The 21,955-nt window shown below is 40.7% G+C and overlaps 1 protein-coding gene across 2 annotated transcripts; it reads left to right on the top strand.

Moving 5' to 3' along the window:
- Positions 1-617: 617 nt before the first annotated feature.
- Positions 618-17,675, top strand: rbms1b (RNA binding motif, single stranded interacting protein 1b). Of its 2 annotated transcripts, none has more exons than XM_079562959.1 (13): positions 618-878; positions 8,089-8,255; positions 10,680-10,738; positions 11,803-11,894; positions 13,875-14,032; positions 14,429-14,508; positions 15,185-15,300; positions 15,668-15,717; positions 15,803-15,881; positions 15,980-16,030; positions 16,217-16,327; positions 16,543-16,620; positions 16,702-17,675. In XM_079562959.1, exons 1-13 carry the CDS (start codon positions 828-830, stop codon positions 16,783-16,785), a joined length of 1,176 nt encoding a protein of 391 aa, XP_079419085.1. In that variant the 5' UTR covers positions 618-827; the 3' UTR covers positions 16,786-17,675. The 2 variants fall into 2 exon arrangements, with proteins under 2 accessions (XP_079419085.1, XP_079419086.1); XM_079562960.1 differs by having other exon boundaries at positions 16,717-17,675.
- Positions 17,676-21,955: the final 4,280 nt, after the last annotated feature.

Here is a 21,955-nt window from a genome sequence, read left to right on the forward strand (position 1 = left end):
CTATTGGTGACATGCAAACTACCAAGAGACAAGCACACGTAAACTTGCTTGTGCAAAATACAGCTGTAATGAAAGACTGTACTGTCATTTTGCTTTTCTTCTCTGATGGATTGCTATTGTTGATCTTTCTTAATTCTTGAAAGAAAAAATAAGACGAAGACGAAGATGTTGAATTTTGCGTCTAGGCTTATTCCTCCAATAAAGCAATGGTTCTTTCGTCATTCATCATTGTCACCAAAGAATAGATTTTGTAACAAAACACATTTGAGTTACAGTTTCTCAAGAAATATACCCACTCTTGACAGAAGCAGGATCAACCAACGAGTGGAATGTCAGGTATGCATGCTTTATCACGCAAACAATAACAGTGGAGGAAACAAGTCCTAATAAGAGGAGTTCACATAGCAACAACGGCATTGCTCACTACATGTTCACATTTATCAAAGCTACTCAATTCTACCCTTGTTTCGATCCATATTTGTTACAAAAAGCGTTGAAATATCTCCGTGTTCCAATGACAGAATTTCTGGACACCCCTACACTGAGCGCGTAATGGTGCGCTCCGCCGTAGCCGCGTCTGCGCTGCGCAGCGCTGACTGCAAATCAATGAAGCCAGTCAAACGCACGGGCTGGGCAGGCGAAGTTGGGACAATTCGCTGTGGAGACTGTAGCCGGATAGACGACGACGACAATAATGCTATGGACAGCTAATATGCGCACACGCTACGGTTCCTGTCCCTTGGCGGAATAAGGAGGAGCGTTTGACACTCTTTTTTTACTCTTAGTTACAGGATTTAAAGCTTGACTATTACGCATTTCAAGTGAGGATGATTTTTGCTCATTCTGGACACCCTCTGAGGACTCCGTATCGCAAGCAGGTAAAAACACAGTAATTATTGTGGAATAACTTCTTCAAAGCCAGCAGCAACTGGTAAATAAACCCGGTGCAGACTCGCAAAAACTTAAACGCGTTTGTGTCTTGGTAAACGCCTGTTGTGTCTCTGTGCGTGACGTAAGATCCAGATAGGCGAGATAATTAAAATACCTGCTGGCTGCTTGGCCTGCGCTTCAATCGAGCTCTGATGCACTGGGACAGGCTAGTGCCAGGTCCAAGCTGCAAAATTATATTTACATAAACACAACATGACAAATTACTGACATATTGTTTCTCTTATGGTCTGGGGAAAGTGCTGCGCGCCTGGCGACTGCACCTTGATGGGAATCGAAAGGCTGATAAAACAAATAATAATAAAAAAAGAGGTTGATTTGTTGTAATTTCTCACCCAACAACTAACTTATTATTACAACTTACTTGTTACTTGCACAAACATGTTTGCTCAGCTTAAATTTCGCCAAAGCCTCCTCTAGATTTCATGCTTTGATTCACAAATGAAGTGGCTACAAAACCACGAGTGCACCCACTTTGTTTGCTGCGGATGCTAGGTTACTTTATGTCTGCAGGGATTAGTTACTTACAAAGTACTATTCTTGTCAATAGCACATATACACTAAAGGGGCCATATCACAAACAGACTTTTGTTCATTCATTCATAGAACATGTTGGTGTAATTCCCCACAGACTTAGTTGGATTGTGTTGCATCAAGTTCTGAGATGGTGTTAAAGTAAAATACCACAGTTATTCTGATGCTACAGTGGCGGAGATGTTCTACTGCTGATTGTTGACTTTTTGGCTTATGGTACAGTTGTGTTGACATTGTTGCCTTTCACTAACTATTCATGTGTACGATTGATGAGTGTATTGCCTTTCAGCGGCAACTAAAGCCATTTGCTTCTTCTGAAAGTCACTCTGTCACTCATTCTAAGCTTCACAACCTCTTAACCCCCACCTGAGCCGAGAACATTCTCTCCAGTTTGGCTTCACCCAAATCTAAACGCTTCTTGGAAAAAGCAGCGACGAAAACAAGGATGAAAAAAACGCAACAGCACCAAACAGAAGCACCAAAAACACCACGACTAAGTGATAAAAAAGCCACAAAAAAAGAGCCACAAAAGAACGACAAAAAATGTGACTAAAATGTGACGAAAACACGCAAAAAAAAAGCGTCGACTAGCAGGGGGGAAAAAGCGATGGACAGAGCAGCAAAACATTAGAAAAACAAGACACAAAAAAATACAAAAACCTGACATAAACACAGCGACAACGCAACGAGCAAGTCACCATCAGTTTTGTAGGTCTTAGCTTTCAAATCTCCACTGTAAGCTCCAGTGGGGAAGCTTTTAGATTTGGGTAAAACTGAACTGGAGAAAATGTGCTCGGTTAAGGCGGGGGGTTAAGAGGTTTGACTGCTTCCCTCCTTTTTATTCCGACAGAAGATGTGAACTAAATGACTTCAGTTTCCCATACGTCATTTGAAGTGATGAAAAGTGAAATATAAAGTAAGGCATACCCACAATTCTTAAAAATCCTGACAAAGTAAGATATGATGATTGCTGCACTCTTTCACTCGTATACTGCTTGGTGCTTTCAAATATGGTTGCATCGCGGCTATTTTGGGATATGCCTTTGTAGCGACGTCAGGCTACAATAAATCAATTGAAAACATTATGAATGGGACATTGATGTAAATCCCAAGCGCTCGCCTTGTCCCTATTCTTAAGCTCACATTGTTATATTGGAAACAGTTGCTGCTAACCGTATTGGCGTTTCTATATTGTAAGCCTGCATAATTGGACATACATGACTTATTGTTCACTGATGCGGTCCCGTTTGTCCCAGTTGCATATGGATTTGAGCCGCCTTTAGCTCAATGCTTTAAAGAGGCGTACAGTCAGCCTTTTCTAGTCTTTTTTTATTTTTCATCTATCGAGAGCTCAAGGGGCGAGGCCTGTTACAGTAATGCTTAGAGTTTCCATCTCTCGGATATGACAGGCTCTGCTCGTCTGGAGGTCCCTGATAAGTGCCGCCCTGCCCCATCATGGTGGCTAATGCTAAAGATTGTGTGTGTGTGTGTGTGTGTGTGTGTGTGTGTGTGTGTGTGTGTGTTCTTGCAATTACGACATTGTGAGGACCAGTTTGAGTTTTTAACCAACAGAGTGAGTTGGAAAGTGAGGACATTTTGGGTGGTCCAAACGTCTTTGAACGGTAGCGTTAGCGGCTTAGGGTTCAGGGTTAGGGTCTGGGTAATACATTATGTCTATGTGTGTCCTCACTAAGATAGAAATGCAAGATTGCGCGTGTGTATGTGTGTGTGGTCAGGCCAGGGCAAAATTTAGGAGTACGAAGAGGAAGTCTTTTTTTTTCTCCTGATATTTGGGTCAAAGGCGATGTAAAAATGGTTCTCACATGGCTTGCAATAGTTTAAAATTTGAAAGTGAAGCTAACAACATTTCGTCATTGATTAATCAAGAAAGTTAAAGGTGCATTATGTGACTTTTTATGCACACAAAAAAAAGTTGATATTTGTTTGCATTTGACCTTGTTGTGACTCAGCAGCTGTATGAGTGGTCAGCATGGCGCCTTTACTTTCCATCACAGTGGTCTCTCCAACGCTCCAGGATCAATTGTTGGGAAGGTTTTCACCGCAGACGGAGCCTCTCATCAGAAAACCATCCAAACAATTGATCCTGGAGCGTCCTAGAGACCACTGTGATGGAAAGTAAAGGCGCCATGCTGACCACTCATACAGCTGCTAGGTCACAACAAGGTAAAATACGCACAGCTATCAACTTTTTTTTCCCGCATAAAGAGTTGCATATGGCACCTTTAAGGATTGTATGAAATATGAATATCAACTATCTGTTTATAACAAGTTGATATAAAGTAGACATATGTACATAACTTGTTCAGCTTTATCCAAATGTAAAAGCTTCTCGTCTGGAGCGTACAGCCTAGGCCAGTGTTACGCCTCATTTGAAAGCTAAGATCTACAAAACTGATAGCAACTTTTCCGTCTTATCTTTGCCGCGTTTATGTCCATTTTTTGTGGTGTTTTCGTCGCCTTTCTGCCGCTGTTTTCGTAGAGTTTTTGGTTTGCTGCCTGTCGTCCAGTGCGATGCCTCAGTTGAAAGCTAATAAGATAACATGATCCAATTTGTTGTAATAATTACGAAGCATCAGAAATAATCTTATAAATATTCTATATAGCCATAAGAGCCATAAGGTACATGGAAAAAAAGTTGTACATTGACCCACAAATGTTTGATGGCGTCTCGCGTTGCATTTGATATTGTTCCCAAATGCATTATAGATCCATTACTGGTTATTAGCTAATGATGCACTCTTACTGTGCACTAATGGACTGTATGCCTGTGCAGAGTGCAGTAAACAAGGAGGCTTGAATGGCCAAGTATGAGAAAGCTTAGAATGGCGCTAAAACACATGCATTAGCAAGAAGGGATTTTCTCTTCCTTTTATAAGTTAAAGAAATAAAGCGGAAAAAAATGAAATGAAAAATGACTTTTTGACATTGGACTAACCAAATAATGTTGACAAGCATGAGTGGACCCACCAGCTAAATGCATTCTGCCTGAATGAGGAGCTTATTGATCGCAGCTTTTGTTCACTTTTTCATGGTATGGCTAATGGATTCCCTAACTGACCATGGTTAGTAATTTAATTCTTTGTAAATATTTTAATAGCTATATTAAAGAACCATCCATGTATTCACAGATGTTTTTCGTATCTTCCGCATCGTGCATTAAAAGCCTTTTAGAGAAAATGTCAATAGAGATTTTTTTTTTCTTTAAGCAGGAAGAGGACCTTGGTTTTCATTTTCTCTCACAAATAACTATCTTACTTGGAAGAAATAATGAACTATTTTTGAACTGGTGCAAAAAAGGTTAGCTTTGTATTAATGAAGTGAAAGTGTCAAACATGTGAAAACAAACCATTTATTGCTAGTTAAGCAGTCTTTTCAGAGCTATTCGCACACGCGTCAGCAAATTAATAAGGAATACTAATACGACACATGCACAGCTCACAGTAATAATAATGCTCATTCTCTTGTCTTGCTGATGTCCCAGGATAAGGCCTGTGCCATTTTGTCTGGCTCATTAATGACAACAATGGCAAAATATGAAATAAAATGACAGCGTAAAGCAGTGATTCAAACTGTTAAGTATTGTCCAGTCCGGGTTATGTAGCCTGTTAAACATTAATCTAGCATATTTCTAGTCTTTCAGGTGTTATGCGGCTTTAAGCCAAATGTGTGGTTGAAATAAACTTGTATTACAGCATGCCAAACTGATGTGACATTTTAAGTTCTAAGGCTAAATAACAGGTATGGTCCCAAACGTGGGGAACCCTTCAACAATACTGGGTCCCAACATCTGATGGGTTGAAGAATCAGATTAAAAAGCGAGTACTATACAATCCCGACCATGCAGCGTCAATTTCATCGACTCATATGTCATCATTTTTTGTCAAAATTTAAATATTTGCTGACCACATCTGAACACAACCTTATACAAAAGTTGTTGATGAGGACTAAGACTAACTCTCCAGATATTTTGAAACTAATACAATTCAATAAAGGTAACCACAAGAAAAAAGGAACCACAAACAAACAAATGTATAATAGTTTTGCATGATGTTTTGTCAACTATATTAAAGTGATAGTTTGTAAGTTTGAATGTTTTACAAATGCAATAGACTGCGCAATTTGACGTAACACAAGTAATATTAAACCATTATATATTTTCTAAAGTCCCTCTTTTTGCTGATTTCTGCATCTATTCCGAAACCCCCGGGCTATCATTTTGACCAATGAGACGAGCTTGCGAAAGGAGGAGGAGAGGGGGAGTGAGCTGGGTTGTTTGCTTTTGAAAGTTTGTTCTCACTCTCTTCATTTAGCAAAACAGGAGTGGCTTTCTTGTCCAAATCAAATTTCACTCTCACTCTCTCCTCACTTTGCAATCTTATAGACTACCACTTTAATTTCAGGACTGCGTGTCTGAATTTGCTGTCATAATGAACAATGATCTCACGGCCGATGCACTGGCCGGACATGACACAGGCCAGTAGTCCGTCACGAGAGAACGTCCTCTGGGCTAAAGTCCAGGCTGGGGTTGCTCAATCCTGTCACCGCTTCATGCCTGAGATTCCTTGAGCTTCCTCTCAGCTCGCGGTGTCTCTGAGAGGGCGGGGGACTGAGGGGGATAATCACTGACAAATCCCAGAAGAAGACAGTCCAGGGTATCGCCACCTTTTACCAATTTACTATTGAGCAGTCCAAATGTTAGGCATCTTCAGACTTTTTGAATACTCGGTGTTTTGACGACTTGGCATTGGTATTTTAAGTGTGAATGCTAAAATTAGGGCTGCACAATGTATGACATTATTATAGAGCGACTATCGAAATTGCTGTTTGCAAGACATGCAAAATTAACTTTATCTCCAATAGCAAGAAATGTGCTAAAACATGGGGGGAAATGGGGGAAAAGAATGAAGAAAAATGGAGGTAAAAAAAAGGGAAATAAAATGTTAAGAATTAGGTAAAAAGAAAAAAAAGTGGATTAAATGGGGGGTGAGGAAAATTATGTGGACAAAATGAAAACATTTGAAATAAATTAGGATAAATTTGTCTGTTTTTTCTACCCTTTTGCAGTCTGTCAAGGACAATTATTTTCTAACCAAGCAATGCACCAACAATATTATTGTTTTTGCAGCCATAATATCGCAAAATTCCTAAGGTCCTCCATGTGACTGATATTTACCGTATGCATTTTTCTTGCTACAGTGTAAAACAAAAACACATGGTCGCGCAAGTTCAGTTTTAGTCATAATTTCCCAGGTTTTAGCCAATATTTGCCTCGTCTTGGTCGAAGTCTTTGTTTTGACAAATTATCACAATCGAGCTGACAACTTTATAACAGTGTCAAACGATTGAGGAAAAAAAAAGTCTGTTAACCACGGCTTCAACAGGGAGGGGGCGACGTGACTGAGGCACCGGTCCGTGTAGACACTGAATTTGCTGACCCTTGAAAAAAGTGAAGGGATTTGCTGTGCACTTATAAATCTGTGCTCTGAATGAGCATTTATTATTTCAACTAAAAGCTAGTGTCATGACAGAGCTATATTTCCCGTTATTGTGTGACGACCGTTTAATACAGCTAAATAAACCCCGCGTGAACACAAGAATGAGTGTGAGTTTGTATGGCGCCTGGTTTTAATTTTCACACTCTTTTTTTTTTTTTTGAAAGGTTGCACTTCAAATTTGTAGATTTAAAGGTGCATTATGCAACTTTTTATGTGGACAAAAAAAGTTGATGTTTGTGTGCATTTGACCTTGTAGTGACCTAGCAGCTGTATGAGTGGTCAGCATGGCACCTTTACTTTCAACCACTGTGGTCTAGAGGACGCTCCAGGAACATAGGTTTGGAAGGTTTTCACTGCGGATGGACCCTGTCATCAGAAAACCTACAAAACAATTGATCCTGGAGTGTTGTAGAGACCACCATGATCGAAAGTAAAGGCGCCATGCTGACCACTCATACAGCCGCTGGGTCAAATACACACAAATATAAAGGTTTTTTTTGCATGAAAAGTTGCGTAATGCACCTTTAAATCAAAGCTTTCGTTGCGGATCTTTCACATGATAAGAAGAGACACAAATCACATCACGTATTCCCTGATGTGGGTCAAATTGGTTTAAGATGCGAATTCAACAATAATAACCTTTTGGGTTAAAAAAAAAAAAAGTATGGCATTTAAGTAAAGGTTTAGTAGTAGTGCACACACAGTAAGAGGAAGATGTTTAGTTAATAGTAAAGGAATTGACCCAGCATGTAGAGTTTTTGCCATCAGCGGTTAACATTAGCCTTTATATAATCGTTGATTTATGGAACATGTTCTGGTATTGCTATAATCTTATCCAATATAACAGTATTTAAGGTGAAAACAATTTTGACCATAAATTAGCAGAGAAAAATGTGTTTAAAATGAGAGAATTAAACACATTTCCATTGTCACACCGACTGCATGTGTAAATTGCATGTTTGGCACCTTTAAATACTGTATATAAAGGTGGTAATTATATGTTCATAGCTAGAGTGTGTTATTTCAAACACTGCCATTTCTTTCATTTCATTTCAATCTGTACTTACTCTTTTCTCGTGCGCCCCTGCAGCCTGTGGCCCCCTCGTCGCAACCGCCCATGGCCCCCACCAGCCCCAGCACCAACAGCAGCGGCGGCGGCAGCACGGCCGGCTGGGAGCAGCTCAGCAAAACCAACCTGTACATCCGCGGCCTGGCCCCCTCCACCACAGACCATGACCTGGTCAAGCTCTGCCAGGCGTGAGTAGCACACTTCCTCTCTGTATTACAGTTATTGAGCCGCTCTATTGATCTTATGCACTTTCTGCTGGGGTTGATGGGCAGAGGTCTCTGACATGTATTAAGATTACGATTACATGTGCCATTAGTAATAGATTTGTGAAGACTCTTAGTCATCCAGGACTACGACTGGGTACTGTTACATATTTTTCAATACGGGTACTTCAACAAGACTTTTTCTGATATCAAGCAACCAAGTAACGTCCTTTAATGATGTCCTGGACCAACACCATCAAAACTTGGTCTCTAAAGATTTTTATTTATTTATGTATTTTTTAGTTCCTGCTTTCAATACTTTTATTTTTTCAATACCAGTAGTACCCAAACTTGAATTTCCATACCGACACTGGTATCGTTTAACGGTACCCAGCTCCATCCAGGACTTATTCATCCTAGAAGTGGTTTTCAAATACTGTAACTGGTCAGTGCAGGTCGAGCTGAGGATGTTTCACTTCTACAGTATCTTCAGAGGCTTCTTCTTGCTGTTTTTCGACTACAAGAATGAAATCTCTACTACAATACGTGGGTTTACTTTCACTCAAGTATCCTGGTTATTGACAAGGATTTGAAGTATCCTGGTTTTGTCTATGTCCATGTAAATGGAGTATTATGATTTCCCGGATAAGCCAATATCCTGGTAGCAGAAGCCAGGATACTTTCACTGGGACATTCTCCCACCTGGTTTCTTACCACTGCGGTCGTACTGAGCATGTGCAAGCTTTCAAAACAATTCCAGCAGGCGCAGAAATTTACTTATAGCTTTTGGGATTTTTTAAACGTTTTACCTTGTAAAAATAAACAAAACATTGCAATAAACTTTAAAACACGACCACTTTTTCGCTCTGTTGTAGATCCAGCACTTGTCAGCGCTGCACTCGGACTAAACTGTCACTTTGGGCAAACCTGCACTGTCTTTTCTTTTTCCACTTTTCACGTCTGTCGCTGAAGCTGTGACAAAGCTCAACTGTTGTAAGCGCTCAAGTCCTTCCGTGGATAGTTCTTGTCTGTGTTTAGAGAAACGTTCAAATAAGCCATTTGTCAGCAGCATTGCTCCCACTCTGAGGCCTAAATACCCAGGATATTGTGGTTGCTCGTGTAAACAGGGATACGACTAACCTTGTTTCTCTGACGCATGTGAACAACAGAATAGTCATAATGAGGATGTGACTAATAACCGGGATATTCGAGCACATGGAAATGCACTCAATGAGGGGTTTATGTCTCTGATTCCAGATTGAGTTCACCGTCAGCAGAGTCAACGTTTGAGAAACTAAATTATGAGCTGTCAACTACTAGAATACCTTGCATGCCTTTCACTACAAACGTTTGTAGAGGTCTGCACGGGGTTAGCTTTAAACATGGTCAGATCCCATGGAGACTGTTCTGATTACAAGAAAACTGTGCTGCCCTTTTGGTGCGATCTGGAATCCTCTTTCTTTTAGTTTGTGTATAATCTAAAAAAAGAAAGAAAGAAAGAACAAAAAATATAATGCACTGTGAAAGAAAAGCTGATATAGTGTTTATTTATATACTGTCTGTGGGTCTAATTTATTGCTCCAGTTAGCCAGGAAACAAAAAGAAAGGAACCTCGAGAAAATGACCGAAGTTTGAGTAAAAGCTAAAGAAATTGCAGGAAAAGGTGTGTAGTAAAGTTATTATAAAAGAGATTTAAATTCAAAGTGCCGCTAATTTCTAAAACTTTATGTTAGGGCAGCACATTTAATCATGGCCATATAGAAATCACTATTTTAATGGATATCCTACACTGTGTGCTTTTTTATTTATTACTCATCGTAAAGGTTGTGAAAGCACTTCAAAAATCTCCAAAAATGTAGCCAGAACGATGACTCAAAAGCGGCGCTAGTGTGACTATGACGTTAGTCAGGGCTAAGATTCCTTTGTACTACATTCTTACTGTATTGGTGATGGTTCACTAAACCACACTTGTTCCACAAGGTGTAAAATTAGGCTTCAGATAAAGGAAGGTCGCAAGTTCACGATCTTTCACCCACTTGAGTGTTTAGCCTAATCCTTGGCACAGAAAGAAAAACCACCCTCTTCTTAGACCACTTCTCTTGCTTAAGTCATTTTACTGGAAGTGAAAGCCTCAGTGTTTATTTTTTTTGTTTTATCTGGAAAAAGTGCATTGAAGTAAAATAAGGAGATCGAAAAGTCCTTCTGGGTGAAGGCTCTGCTTGAAGCGGAAAAAGGGGGTCTATTTGACTTTGTACTCTCATGGTGGGGACTTTCAGCAGCAAATGGAAACCACTTCCTGTTTCTCATGTTTTCACAATGATGTCATCGGCTCTTGCTCAACCCTTCCTCCAATTCGCCTGGTATGCAATCCTACTCACAACTCCACTTCTGTCTGCTTCTCTCCCCCAGGTATGGCAAAATCGTCTCGACAAAAGCCATAATGGACAAGACAACGAATAAATGCAAAGGTGTGTACTACAGAATTTGTCTCAAGTTGGAACATCCCGCTGTGAAAAACAACTTCCCTGGCTGTGCTTGCCCAAAAATTGGTCCAACATCCAAATCAAAGTGTGAAATCCATCCAGACTTTAGTCACGTTGGATAGCAATGTGGCTATACCAAGCTGAGCAAGTGAGAAAACAAGCAGCCAGACAGCTCGAGTTATTGTACGCCCCGAGCCATTGTCTATTAGTGCGTCACTGCGACCAGTCACTTGTCGGCATGTGATGCATTTACACTCGAAGTATAGGATAACAGTATTACACACCCACAGGTGCAAAGAAGAGGGAAGACGTCTTTGCTTTTTTTCATATACATTAGTGTTTAGAGACACTAGAGACAAGGCGTCTGAACTATGATGTTCAAGGACACTATGGTAGTATGGTACCAACATTTGGATTGATGAAACTAAACCGGGCCGAAAATAGCCCTATATTGTGGTGAATGGAAATTATGTTTACATTGGGTGTTTCCCCATGTCTAAATGATAAAAAACTGAATGCATTGAAACGGAAACGGAAATTATTAGATGCAGATGACCCTGAGCACCTCTAGTAGTACATGTACCACAGTTTTAGAACTACATATATAGAATTGACAAGCATCAGTATACACTGTAAATCAGGGGTGAGCAATTGATTTTACAAGGAGCCACATTAGTAACCTGAATTGGGTTAAAGGGCCGCACCGATGATAACTTGAACTTAATCCTGCTCAACTTTCTCCCATCGCAAAACGAGTGCCTAATTACATCTGGTTAAGCTTGATGGTAATTGTAAATATTGTAAAGGAATTTGAGCCCACTCGGGTTGGGGATGGTCATGTTACCCCTAATACATGATACATGTGTAAAATGCCGAAAAAATTATATATACTATGGAAAGAGGGCCGCATGAAATTGCTTCAGGGTCCGGATCCAGCCCACGGGCCACAGTTTGCTTACCTCTGTTGTAAATGCTCAGCTGAAATCCTCTATCATCTGTATGACCTGTGCTTCTTGCTATATTAAAATGGCCTCAACATTTCCTCGCAGGATATGGTTTTGTGGACTTTGACAACCCCACGGCAGCTCAGAAAGCTGTGGCTGCCCTGAAGACGGCTGGTGTCCAAGCTCAGATGGCAAAGGTGAGGATTCATTACAGTCTAATCCCGATATCACATCCATACAGTGAACCCTGTACCACCGTTTCTCACCATCTGCAAGTCCACACCAGACAGCTCAGCCGCCGGTGAACTATAAAGCAGTTATTAAGACATCCTATATTTAGTGTGTAAGACTGGTAGAGGGATTTTATTAGACACGGTGGTCTAGTGCCAGCAAATGGCAAGAATGTCCACGTCTATAGTATGTGGCCAATTTGTCCATGGCGGGAAATGGCAACCGGGCAGCAGGGAAGTTGGAAGACGGTGCCGTGGTTTCTTTTGGGGGTTCTTTGTGTCTCGTCGGTGGAAAACTAAAAAAGAAGCAGTCCGTCGAAGCTTTCACATAAGACTGTCCAAGCCCTCATGCTGATTTCATCATATTTATGTCAGTGAGGAATGTGGAGTTCAGATCAAAGCGTTGTTTTTTTTAGTTTCACTTACGTTTAAATGATGTGTGCAATTCATGTGAGCAATCTCTTCTATCAGTCAGTTGTGTGGCTTATTATTGTGCCTCATAACTAGCTTGGTTTAAAGTTTGAACCAAGCCAGAACCATGCTTGACTTCCTCTCTTCTGAACGCAGACACAGGATGGTCAGCGCGATAAGGTTTGTTTACAACACTTCAGTGCTTGTAATTCTTGCTGCACATACAGTTTTGCGGAGGAATACACGGAGAGCTGAGTCCTCCAAGCCGGGTTTTTGCTTCGCAGAACAGTGTCAACAGTCAGGCTCTGGTTGTGCGGGCTCGGGTTACAGCGCGCTGACAGCTCAATGACGTACGAGAGAAGGTATCCGCTGTTAGCGCCGTGCATTCAATCCGCTTTAGAACAAGAGACCAGTCATTCTGTCTGCTTAACATTGACAAATTTTGTTTTGACTGTCAATTCCGCACTGCGCGGAAAACCCTCGGGTTTTAGCATACATTTTTGCATGCGAGTTAAATCCCGCGTCTGAGGACAAGGTCATATTTCTCTGTGACATTAAAACAGGAAGTAAATAGCTGTGTGTTGTCATGGCGACCTGACATGGAGGGCTAAACGAGTTCCCATACAAAAGCGGGAAAGAGTCCTTGGCCTGGTTTTCCTCTGGTGGGGTCTGCTGCAGAGCTTCCTGACATGCCTCCGTGCACCCATTTGACTGGTTTTTAATTAAATAGAGCAGCTCGGAGCAGCCTGGTTGACTTTAATCTGGCTATTGTGGAAGGTGAATGCCTTCATGAACTCCAGACTTTACCCGGCACAAAGACTGGCTGAAAGGCTCCCTGTGTTTTCTCCCTGTCAGTTATGTGCGTTTTAATGAAGTTTCGTAATGTGGGGCAGAATTTACCAACATAATGGCAGAGATGGTGATTTGCAGCACACCATTTCAAAGACAAAATGAATATGGCAAGAATGCTTTGGCTCATACCTCCTATTGTTTCCAGACATGCATGTTATAGCCTATTGTAGGTGCTTTGGTGACTCCATTTTGTCCCGATGAAGGAGTACGAAAGTGGTTGCCTGTCGCTGTCGGTCTGAAATCACATTACGACTTAAACTGCCACACTTCTGGATATAATTTTCATGAGCCAAGCAATCACGCATTCTTTATTTAGTTTCCACAGTCTCTGTGTTGTTTATTGATATTTGCTGATATTTTTTTGCCTCCGTAACGCCTGTAGTAATCCAATCTGTCCCTGGAGCTGCAGCGGTGCCTAATGAATATTAATGAGGCAAAGACTGCTCCCTGGAGACTTGTCTTGTGTTTCTGCTGATCCTTTTAAAACATAGAAATAAATTAGTTGATATGAACCTTGAGCAGACCTGAACTAAAGTTATTATCGGCACCATCTGCATCATTAGAGGAAGAATGAATTACCCATTTATTTTTGCTTTGGTATGTTATGAAAAGGAGACAATTTAAGCTTCTATTTGTAGTAATTTCTTACTGAGCTACACCTTAACCTTATTCTATTTTTTGCAGCAACAAGAGCAAGACCCCACAAATCTCTACATCTCCAACTTGCCTCTGTCGATGGATGAGCAGGAGCTGGAGAACATGCTGAAGCACTTTGGGCAGGTCATATCCACCAGGATCCTGAGAGACTCCAATGGCGATAGTAGAGGTGTAGGCTTTGCGAGGTAAGACTCTTTTTACCTATAGATGTTTTTAGACAAGATGAGCCTCGCTCTTTATCACCTGTGCCACTTTCGGCCCACACAAACATTGCATCTAAACACTCATAGTAACTGTTCGGCCTGTTGGTGGTGACATTGATCTACTTCTGATTTATATTTGTACTACTTCTTTCTGCAGGGGTTAGTACTATGTTGTATTGAAATTCTCGATGTATCAGCATTTTCAGGCTACCCAATCGGCCATACTTTATTTTAAAAACTGCAGATTATACTAAAAATAACAGTCATTTTGCTGTATCTGTTACTGCATTCTACAAATTGCATGCCATGATGCACTTAAATGTATCTTAAGAGTTCACTTAACTTTAATGACTGTTTTCCATGTGTTTTCTGCAACAGGATGGAGTCTACAGAGAAGTGCGACGCTGTTATTTCACACTTCAATGGGAAGTTTATTAAGACACCTGCGGGTGTACCAGGTGAGACTGGCATGTCATTACCATGGTGTCAAAGTGCACGGCGGTGCGTGCAGACGTGGGAGGGAGGCATACTGTAATGTGTGCATGTATTAATGGCTAATGAGTAGTGTGCGCCGAATAAACTGGTCAGCCCACTGATTCATGTCTCCTGCAGGAGTCTGGAAGTCTGCTGCAGATGAGCTCATAGAAAAAAAGAGCAGAGGAAACGGCCCTGTGTGGCTGTCACTCCCACTCTAAGCTTTTTAATTGGATTATTTGACTGAAATAGTCTGTGCTGGCTTCAGAGTGGGGAGGGGATTATGGCTCCACAGCTGCCAAATTAGACGTCTTCCCAGGCTGACCAGTAAATGTGCAATGCAGGGAATGAGCGACAGTAGCAAATGCACAAGAGCATGACTTTGTTAGAGCTTATAAACATAGTGCCGCGTGCATATTGTGATGGTGTAAGATAGGCTAAGCAGAAATGGTTTTAAAACTGGCCATTTGTGGTTGTTACAAAAATGACTCGGACGTGCACAAAGTTGTTTTTGGTGCATGACTGCAAAGAATAGCACTTATCCATCACACTTTTTAATATCTAATAGATCTGATTTAGTTTATTGAAAGACTAACATGCTGTTATTTAAAGGTTGCATATGTTCATAAGGGTTCTATATTATGCAATTTGTCCTTTCAGCACCTGTAGAGCCGCTGCTGTGCAAGTTTGCTGATGGCGGGCAGAAAAAGAGACAAAGTCAACATAAATATTCTCAAAATGGCCGTGGTTGGACGAGAGACAGTGACAGCAGACTGGTATGTTTAAAGGAATGGTTCAAATGTATGCAATAACAGGGCAGTCAGAAAAATATTGTAGGTTGTTTTAAGTCCACTCTGAATTGACAAGCAATACTTTGTTTGATTAAATGTTTAGTGTATAGAGAGCAAATTATACTGCAGTATATTAGCAAGACACATTATTCAAATCTGTACATCCTGATGGACATTTGTAATGTATTACCTGTAATACCACCATTTTTCATTTTTCATCAAGTATAAAATGCTTTATTTACACAAGAGTATAAAGCTGTGACATGACTTATTGTTTGTGTTTTATCAACCATGAGTGTAATAAAGTATTTGTTGTATCTTGTTCTAAATCTGTGCCTTGTCCCGCCCCCAGGCCGGGATGACGCTCACATACGACCCGAGTGCAGCTGCTCTGCAGAACGGGTAAGCTACACACAAAAGGCCAGTGTCATGTTACACTGTGCTGCCATTGTTTTGATTCTCAAACATTTGAATCTTGTGTCAGCAGATTTTTCCCACCAGCGTATGGCAGGATGATTGCGCCAACGTCCATGTCTCCGTACATTTCCCCAGTATCTGCGTACCAGGTTGGCTGTAGTTTTGGATCATGTGTACATTAGTAACTAGAAAACAACCCATACATTCTTCGTGTGCAAACCTTTTGGCTCTTTGTGCAATGTTTCAGATGCAAAACCCGTCCTGGATGCCTCATCAGCCCTACATTATGCCTCATCCTGTAAGAGACACATTATATTATTATCGAAGTCTGTTTGTATAAGTGGAATCAAGCCAGACCTTATAGAGTGTAGGCACAGACGTGTTTATTAGAAGTAACAAATCATTTTATGAGATTTGTTCATACTTTTATGTGTGTGTGTGAATAGTAAATTGTTCTTGCCTTAATGTTATTTTGTATTTCCAGGGAACAGTGATATCTCCCTCTATGGAACACTCTATGTCACTGCAGCCGGCCTCAGTGATAACGCCTCTCACACAGCAGATGGGTCACCTCTCACTGGGAAATGCAGGAGCGGTGAGGAACACCACATCATACTACACTATTCATGTACATCACATTTTAAAGTAGGTTCTCAGGAATCACATTGACAACAAAGTTTGGCAACCACAACCCCGGCCGTTCAAATAAAGATGACATATTCAAACTCTGGAGCATAATTTAGATACGTTTTTCACTGCTTGAACTCATTAAGCCCTGGTTTGACATGTTATATAATCACATTTGTCCAGTTTGTGGCGGCAAACACACCAATCCAAGGAGCCTTCCTACCGTACGGTCAAATGCAGTCAACTCCTGTTTCAGTAGAGGTACGTACGACGATGTGAATGTGGCCTTATTTATTCTATCTGTTCAAACAAATGTGTTTGTAAGACAATATTGATTTTCAGACGCTCCTTCCCCAGGAAAACGGCGCACAGTCGGTGGACTCATCTGGTAACCCGTCCCCGTACGCCTATCAACAAACAAAGTAGCACTGACTGAGATAATATACAAAAACCACAACTACACGCGCAAAGAAGCCGTCGCTGTTTTGCGCAGGCTTTGCAAAACACCTCTTTTCCTGAAATTCAACATTGTACAGAGTTTTATTTTCGTACAAGAAACGTTTATTTTTTACACAGCCTCATCACACCGAAAGGATCGTGTAATTAGTGTGTACAGTGCATGACGGACAATGTCTTTTTCTTTCATTTTTTTTTGTGCTTGCTGTGTGAGTGTTGCTAAGATAATGCGTTTTGTACTATCATTTTTTGTGTGTGTGAACTCTTCAGTCAATCATGCTCTGGTTAACTTTGCCTTAACTATTCTCCGCAAACACAAGATCATGTCACAATCTGATTTACTGGATGTACATTTTACATTTTCTGGTCCAAGATGTTTGTGGGGGTCTTGAATGGTGAGCAGGATGAGCTCAAAAATCTCCTTTCCACATTGCCTGCTCTGATTATCTCGAGAGTGATGTAAACTATTTGGATGGGGTATGAAATTTGATATTTTGTGGGTTCTTTTTTTTATTTTTTTAACTCGGCATAACAAAAAAAAAACGCTAACAATTTAGCCCTCGAGTTCCATGTGTTGGTACAGGGAACAAGAAACTAATTACACATGTACGTACAGGTAATTTACACATTAAAGTGCAAGGTTTAATGATGGGTGTAAAAGTGTAACAAAGGTGGACAATGTGCAGTGGCTGGTGTTTTGGCCATCATGTAGATCAATGCTTTATAAAGGGCATACGAGTTTAAGAAATTGGGGAAAATGGTCACATAACAAGGCAAGGCAACTTATTTTTGCCGCGCATTTCGTACACAATGCAACTCAAAGTAACTGCAATTACAAAAGAGGATATGCACAATTACAATCAGGTTAAAGTTAAGGCAAAACACACACATAAAAACATCAAGACATGGGAAACACACAGTACACGAGGTCACGTGTTGCAATTTTTCCATGAGTAGGGGCCTGTCGACTGGAGGGCGGGGAGTTGAGAAACGGTCATGAACGCGGACGCAGAAGGATTGGGGCGTGGTTAGGGAGGGGATGTGTGTTCAAATACATGCAACTAGTGTACAAACACACCGTACCACATAATACACGTGTGCACTGCAAAAAGTCAATATCAAGCATTGGCTTAAATGACTTGAATTGAGGAAATGCATCCTGTTTTTGTTGGTTTTCACTCATTTAGACACTTTTTCTGATCGGACCAAGTTTACTTTGCTTGTTTGGGGACATTTCAGACCAGTTCTAAGGTAAATCTCGCTTGAAATAAGAAAGTAAAATTGCCAATGAGATAAGACAAATTTTCTTACCCCATTGGCAAAGAAAATTACCTGAAATAAGGACGAAACGTATTGAAACGAGTCAGAAACATCTCAGAACAAGTGAAATAATCTAGGACAAATGCCCAACAACTTCTTAACTAGTCAACACAACTAAAATTTGGATTGTTATGCTCAAATTGAGATGTTAATACTGATCTAGTTCATTACTTTTAGAAGTGTGGACTGTGATCTAAAGTGAGACGCTAAGGCCTGTAACTTCAAGAAACAAGCGGGAAAGAGAAGGATAAAGAAAATTACCGCATAACTAAAATACACGTACCTAATGTGCAACTGCAAGTGCGCTCGCTGTACTCTAAAGTAAAACTCTATGTATGCCTTTATTACACCGCCTTCGTTACACATACACCTACATGTTGTACACCATTGTTACACTTTGTACATCTTTAATGTTAAATGACCTGTACTCGCATGTGCAATTACTTTCTTGTTACATGTACCTACACATGGAACCTGCATTATCTAAAGTGTTCCCCAAAAACAATGCAGACGTCATTCAGCCTTGTGTAAATATATTGACATAAAATGCAGTAGCATCAATGCTCTACTGCTCCTCACACTGACAACCTTTCACCAAAGATCACAACAAATATGCAAGACCTACACCTTGTTCTCCTTACAGTTATGCAGATGTTAGTCGCATTATTTGGACAGCGTGCCTTTTTCATCTTTCGTTCATGATTTCGGACAGGAATGAAGGCTGGGGGACTTCATTTTCATCCAAAACAGGTTCAGAACTACTTTGCGTGGCAGGGCACTAAGCAAGCGGTTTTGATACGATTCTATTTTTATCACGCCGGGTGACCGAGGCTCGTTATATGATGTCTTTAAAGAAGCCTGCGGTCCAACCCAGTGGTCAGCCAGACCAGTTTTCTACCTCACAGCTGTAGTGTCCTCTGTATATGACCGGGTTAGCAGGTCCAGCCCGCCTTTCAGACCAAAATGCCACGCTCAGGAGCTGGTACAGCCGTTTTTAATACGTTCAGGTCATTTTTTTTAAAATACAACTTTCTTCAGACCTATTTTCTATCGGGAGATTGTTTATTCTATGTACACTTTACGTTGCTGCTTTTTTTTCTTTTGGGCAAATGTGGTGGACTCGAGCTTTTTCCTCACGTCTTGGGGCTTGTTGAATTTGCAGCAGCGTTTCCTTTGTCGAAATGCGTTTTTTTTTTTTCCTTTTTTTTATGACTTGATATTTCTGTGTAATACGTGAGACTACAGTGAGATACTGTCGTGTAAAGTTTTATGCTGCTAGTGTTGGAACCAAGTGCCATAGAGCCGCAGAGGTGCATCACAGACAAATAGTTCCTAATAGTTACCACCACCACGTCGATTCGTCGTTAACTTATAAGAGAAAAAGTTGTAATTTATGAAGATTTTTTTTTGTACAAACAGCTTGAGGAAATTCATAGAACTTTAAGAAAGTTTATTGTTCTTTTGTTTTGTTTTTTAACTTGTGCCACAAAAATGTCCGTGGCATCTGTACAGTTTGAGGAATGTTTCTGGTGTGTTTTTGTTTTGTTTTATAGTTTGTTAAAGCCAAAGACTTTTTCAGCAGATTGTTGCTAAGGTTTTTTTGTTCACTTCTTTGACTTTTTTTGAAATAAACTTGAGTAAAAAAAAAAAAATGTTGTTGTGCATTTTGATTCTGTAGTTTACAGCGATTAGCTTAGGTTTAAGCATCTTTGGTCCAAAAATAGCTGTTAATGTGTACAATGAAAGAAAGGGGAAATTACATTTTCATAATAACGGAAAAGGGGGAAAAATAGAGTTTGTTACAGGTGCATTATGCAACTTTATATGTAAAAAAAAAAAGGTTGACAGTGGTCTCTAGGATGCTCCGAGAGCCTCTCACCAGGAAACCTACAAAACAATTAATCCTGGAGCTTTGTAGAGACCACCGTGATCGAAAGTAAAGGTGCTGACCACTCATGCAGCTGCTGGGTCACTATAAGGTCAAATACGCACAAACACCAACTTTTTTTCCCTTAAAAAGTTGCATAATGTACCTTTAAAGGAATAGTTCACCGTTTTTCCATACTGACATGTGTTCTTACCTGAGCTTAGACGAGTTGATACGTACCTGTCTGGTCTTTACGTGCCCGTGGAAGAGCTTGGTCGTTTATAACTTCACCCCGTTTGGAGCTACAGGAATATACTGGGAGAGGCCAATGCTAAAAACATCTTTGGTCTTTTTGCATGACTGAGGGCACACAGTTCTTCCATACTGAGATATGTTCTTACCTGGGCTTAGACGAGTTGATACGTACCTGTCTGGTCTTTGTGCGTGCACCTGGAGGAGCGTCGTAGCTTCCAACTTCCCCCCGGTTTGGAGCCATAGGAATACATTGGGAGAGGCAAAATGCTAACAACATCTTTGGCCTTTTTAACATGACTGAGGGCACACACAAAGACCAGACAGGTACGCACCAACTCGTCTAAGCTCAGGTAAGAACACATCTCAGTATGTAAAAACGGTGAACTATTTCTTTAATATGCTTTTGTAGACAGCCAACTGGTCTTGAAATTCTAGTTTTGTTTCGGATCATTATCCACCTCTTTTTAACATCAACGAATTCCCCAATGGTGTTACATTTGCTGCCACAATTTGTTGGAATTTAATTTAATCCATTCTTCCATCTAACCGTGAAATGTTCCTTGTGCCACTGGCTGCAACACAACCCCAAACCATGACTGATCCACCCCCGAACAGTTGGACAATGATCAGTTCATGAAATTCTGTGTTATTCCTTCAACCAACGTACCTTTGCTCATTCCAGCCAAAAAGTTCTGATCTAACCCTTGTCGAGTATTTGTGTTTCATGTGGATGTGCCCAGAGATGTTCGCCATACTTCAGGCCAAACATCTGCTTTGTCACATATTTCTGACATTTGCTTATGAAACAGTTGACAACATGAATGGCCTGGCTGCACGATGGGTAACAGGAGGTGTGTTGAGTCGAGAATCGGAATATTCGTGCCTGGATGTAGTATTACTGAGCGAGCCGGCTTTGCCACAGCAGATGGGTCCCCACGGTATCCTGCAGGGTGTTGTGCCACTCTACGGGGCGCCTCGAGCTCCAGACGAGGAGCAAAACTCCGGCTCCAGCTGTCTGTGTTTGTGCCACCTACGCCTACAAGCAACAAAGCACCAACCCTCTTTCTCTGACACAACAAGCACACTGCCCTGGGGGCTGTCTTCTCTGCTACTGGGAGGAATGCGGGAGCTCAGGAGAAAGGAACACGTTTTCTACAAGCAAATAATAATCAGACACACATTTTCTTCATTTGGCTTGTGGCAATGTTGAAAACAAAGAAATAGGCCTAAGTATCATTGTTTTGAGTGAGCAGAGTTGCCCAAATCATTATTCTCCAAGTACATTTTTTTTTTTTTTTTAAAGCACTCGCTACTATCCATATGATTATGGTGTAATTTGAGCCAAAAGTCTAATGTTTTATGAGAAACAAAACATGAATTGCCACTTGAAGATTTACTCAAAGTGAAACGAGTACCTTGTATAAACTATGTCTTTTCTACACAAGTATAATATGTGAATATTAACATTTTTTACTTACAGTAGGCTACTTACTGCCCGATATATTAGAGACCTGTTGGGCAGCAACAGAGTCGCTCCAAGTCTCTCCTCCTTTGCTTTGTGTTGGACTCTGGAGAAGTCCCCAGGTGAGGTCACTTCATACCCTTCTCCATTTTTGTAACAAAACTAAAAATGAAAGTGCCGAATGAATAAACTATTCCAAGAACTACAGTTACTACTAAAAGTTTCTCAATCACATG

This window comes from Gobius niger, assembly GCF_951799975.1.
Source record: "Gobius niger genome assembly, chromosome: 9".
NCBI lineage: Eukaryota > Metazoa > Chordata > Actinopteri > Gobiiformes > Gobiidae > Gobius > Gobius niger.

What these genes read in the sequence shown, in the direction of transcription:
- rbms1b (XM_079562959.1), top strand. Translation starts at nt 828, where the DNA reads ATGATTTTTGCTCATTCTGGACACCCTCTGAGGACTCCGTATCGCAAG. An exon ending in GACAACGAATAAATGCAAAG is followed by an intron (nt 10,739 to 11,802) that starts GTGTGTACTACA and finishes ATTTCCTCGCAG; the next exon opens with GATATGGTTTTGTGGACTTT. An exon ending in CACTGGGAAATGCAGGAGCG is followed by an intron (nt 16,328 to 16,542) that starts GTGAGGAACACC and finishes ACATTTGTCCAG; the next exon opens with TTTGTGGCGGCAAACACACC.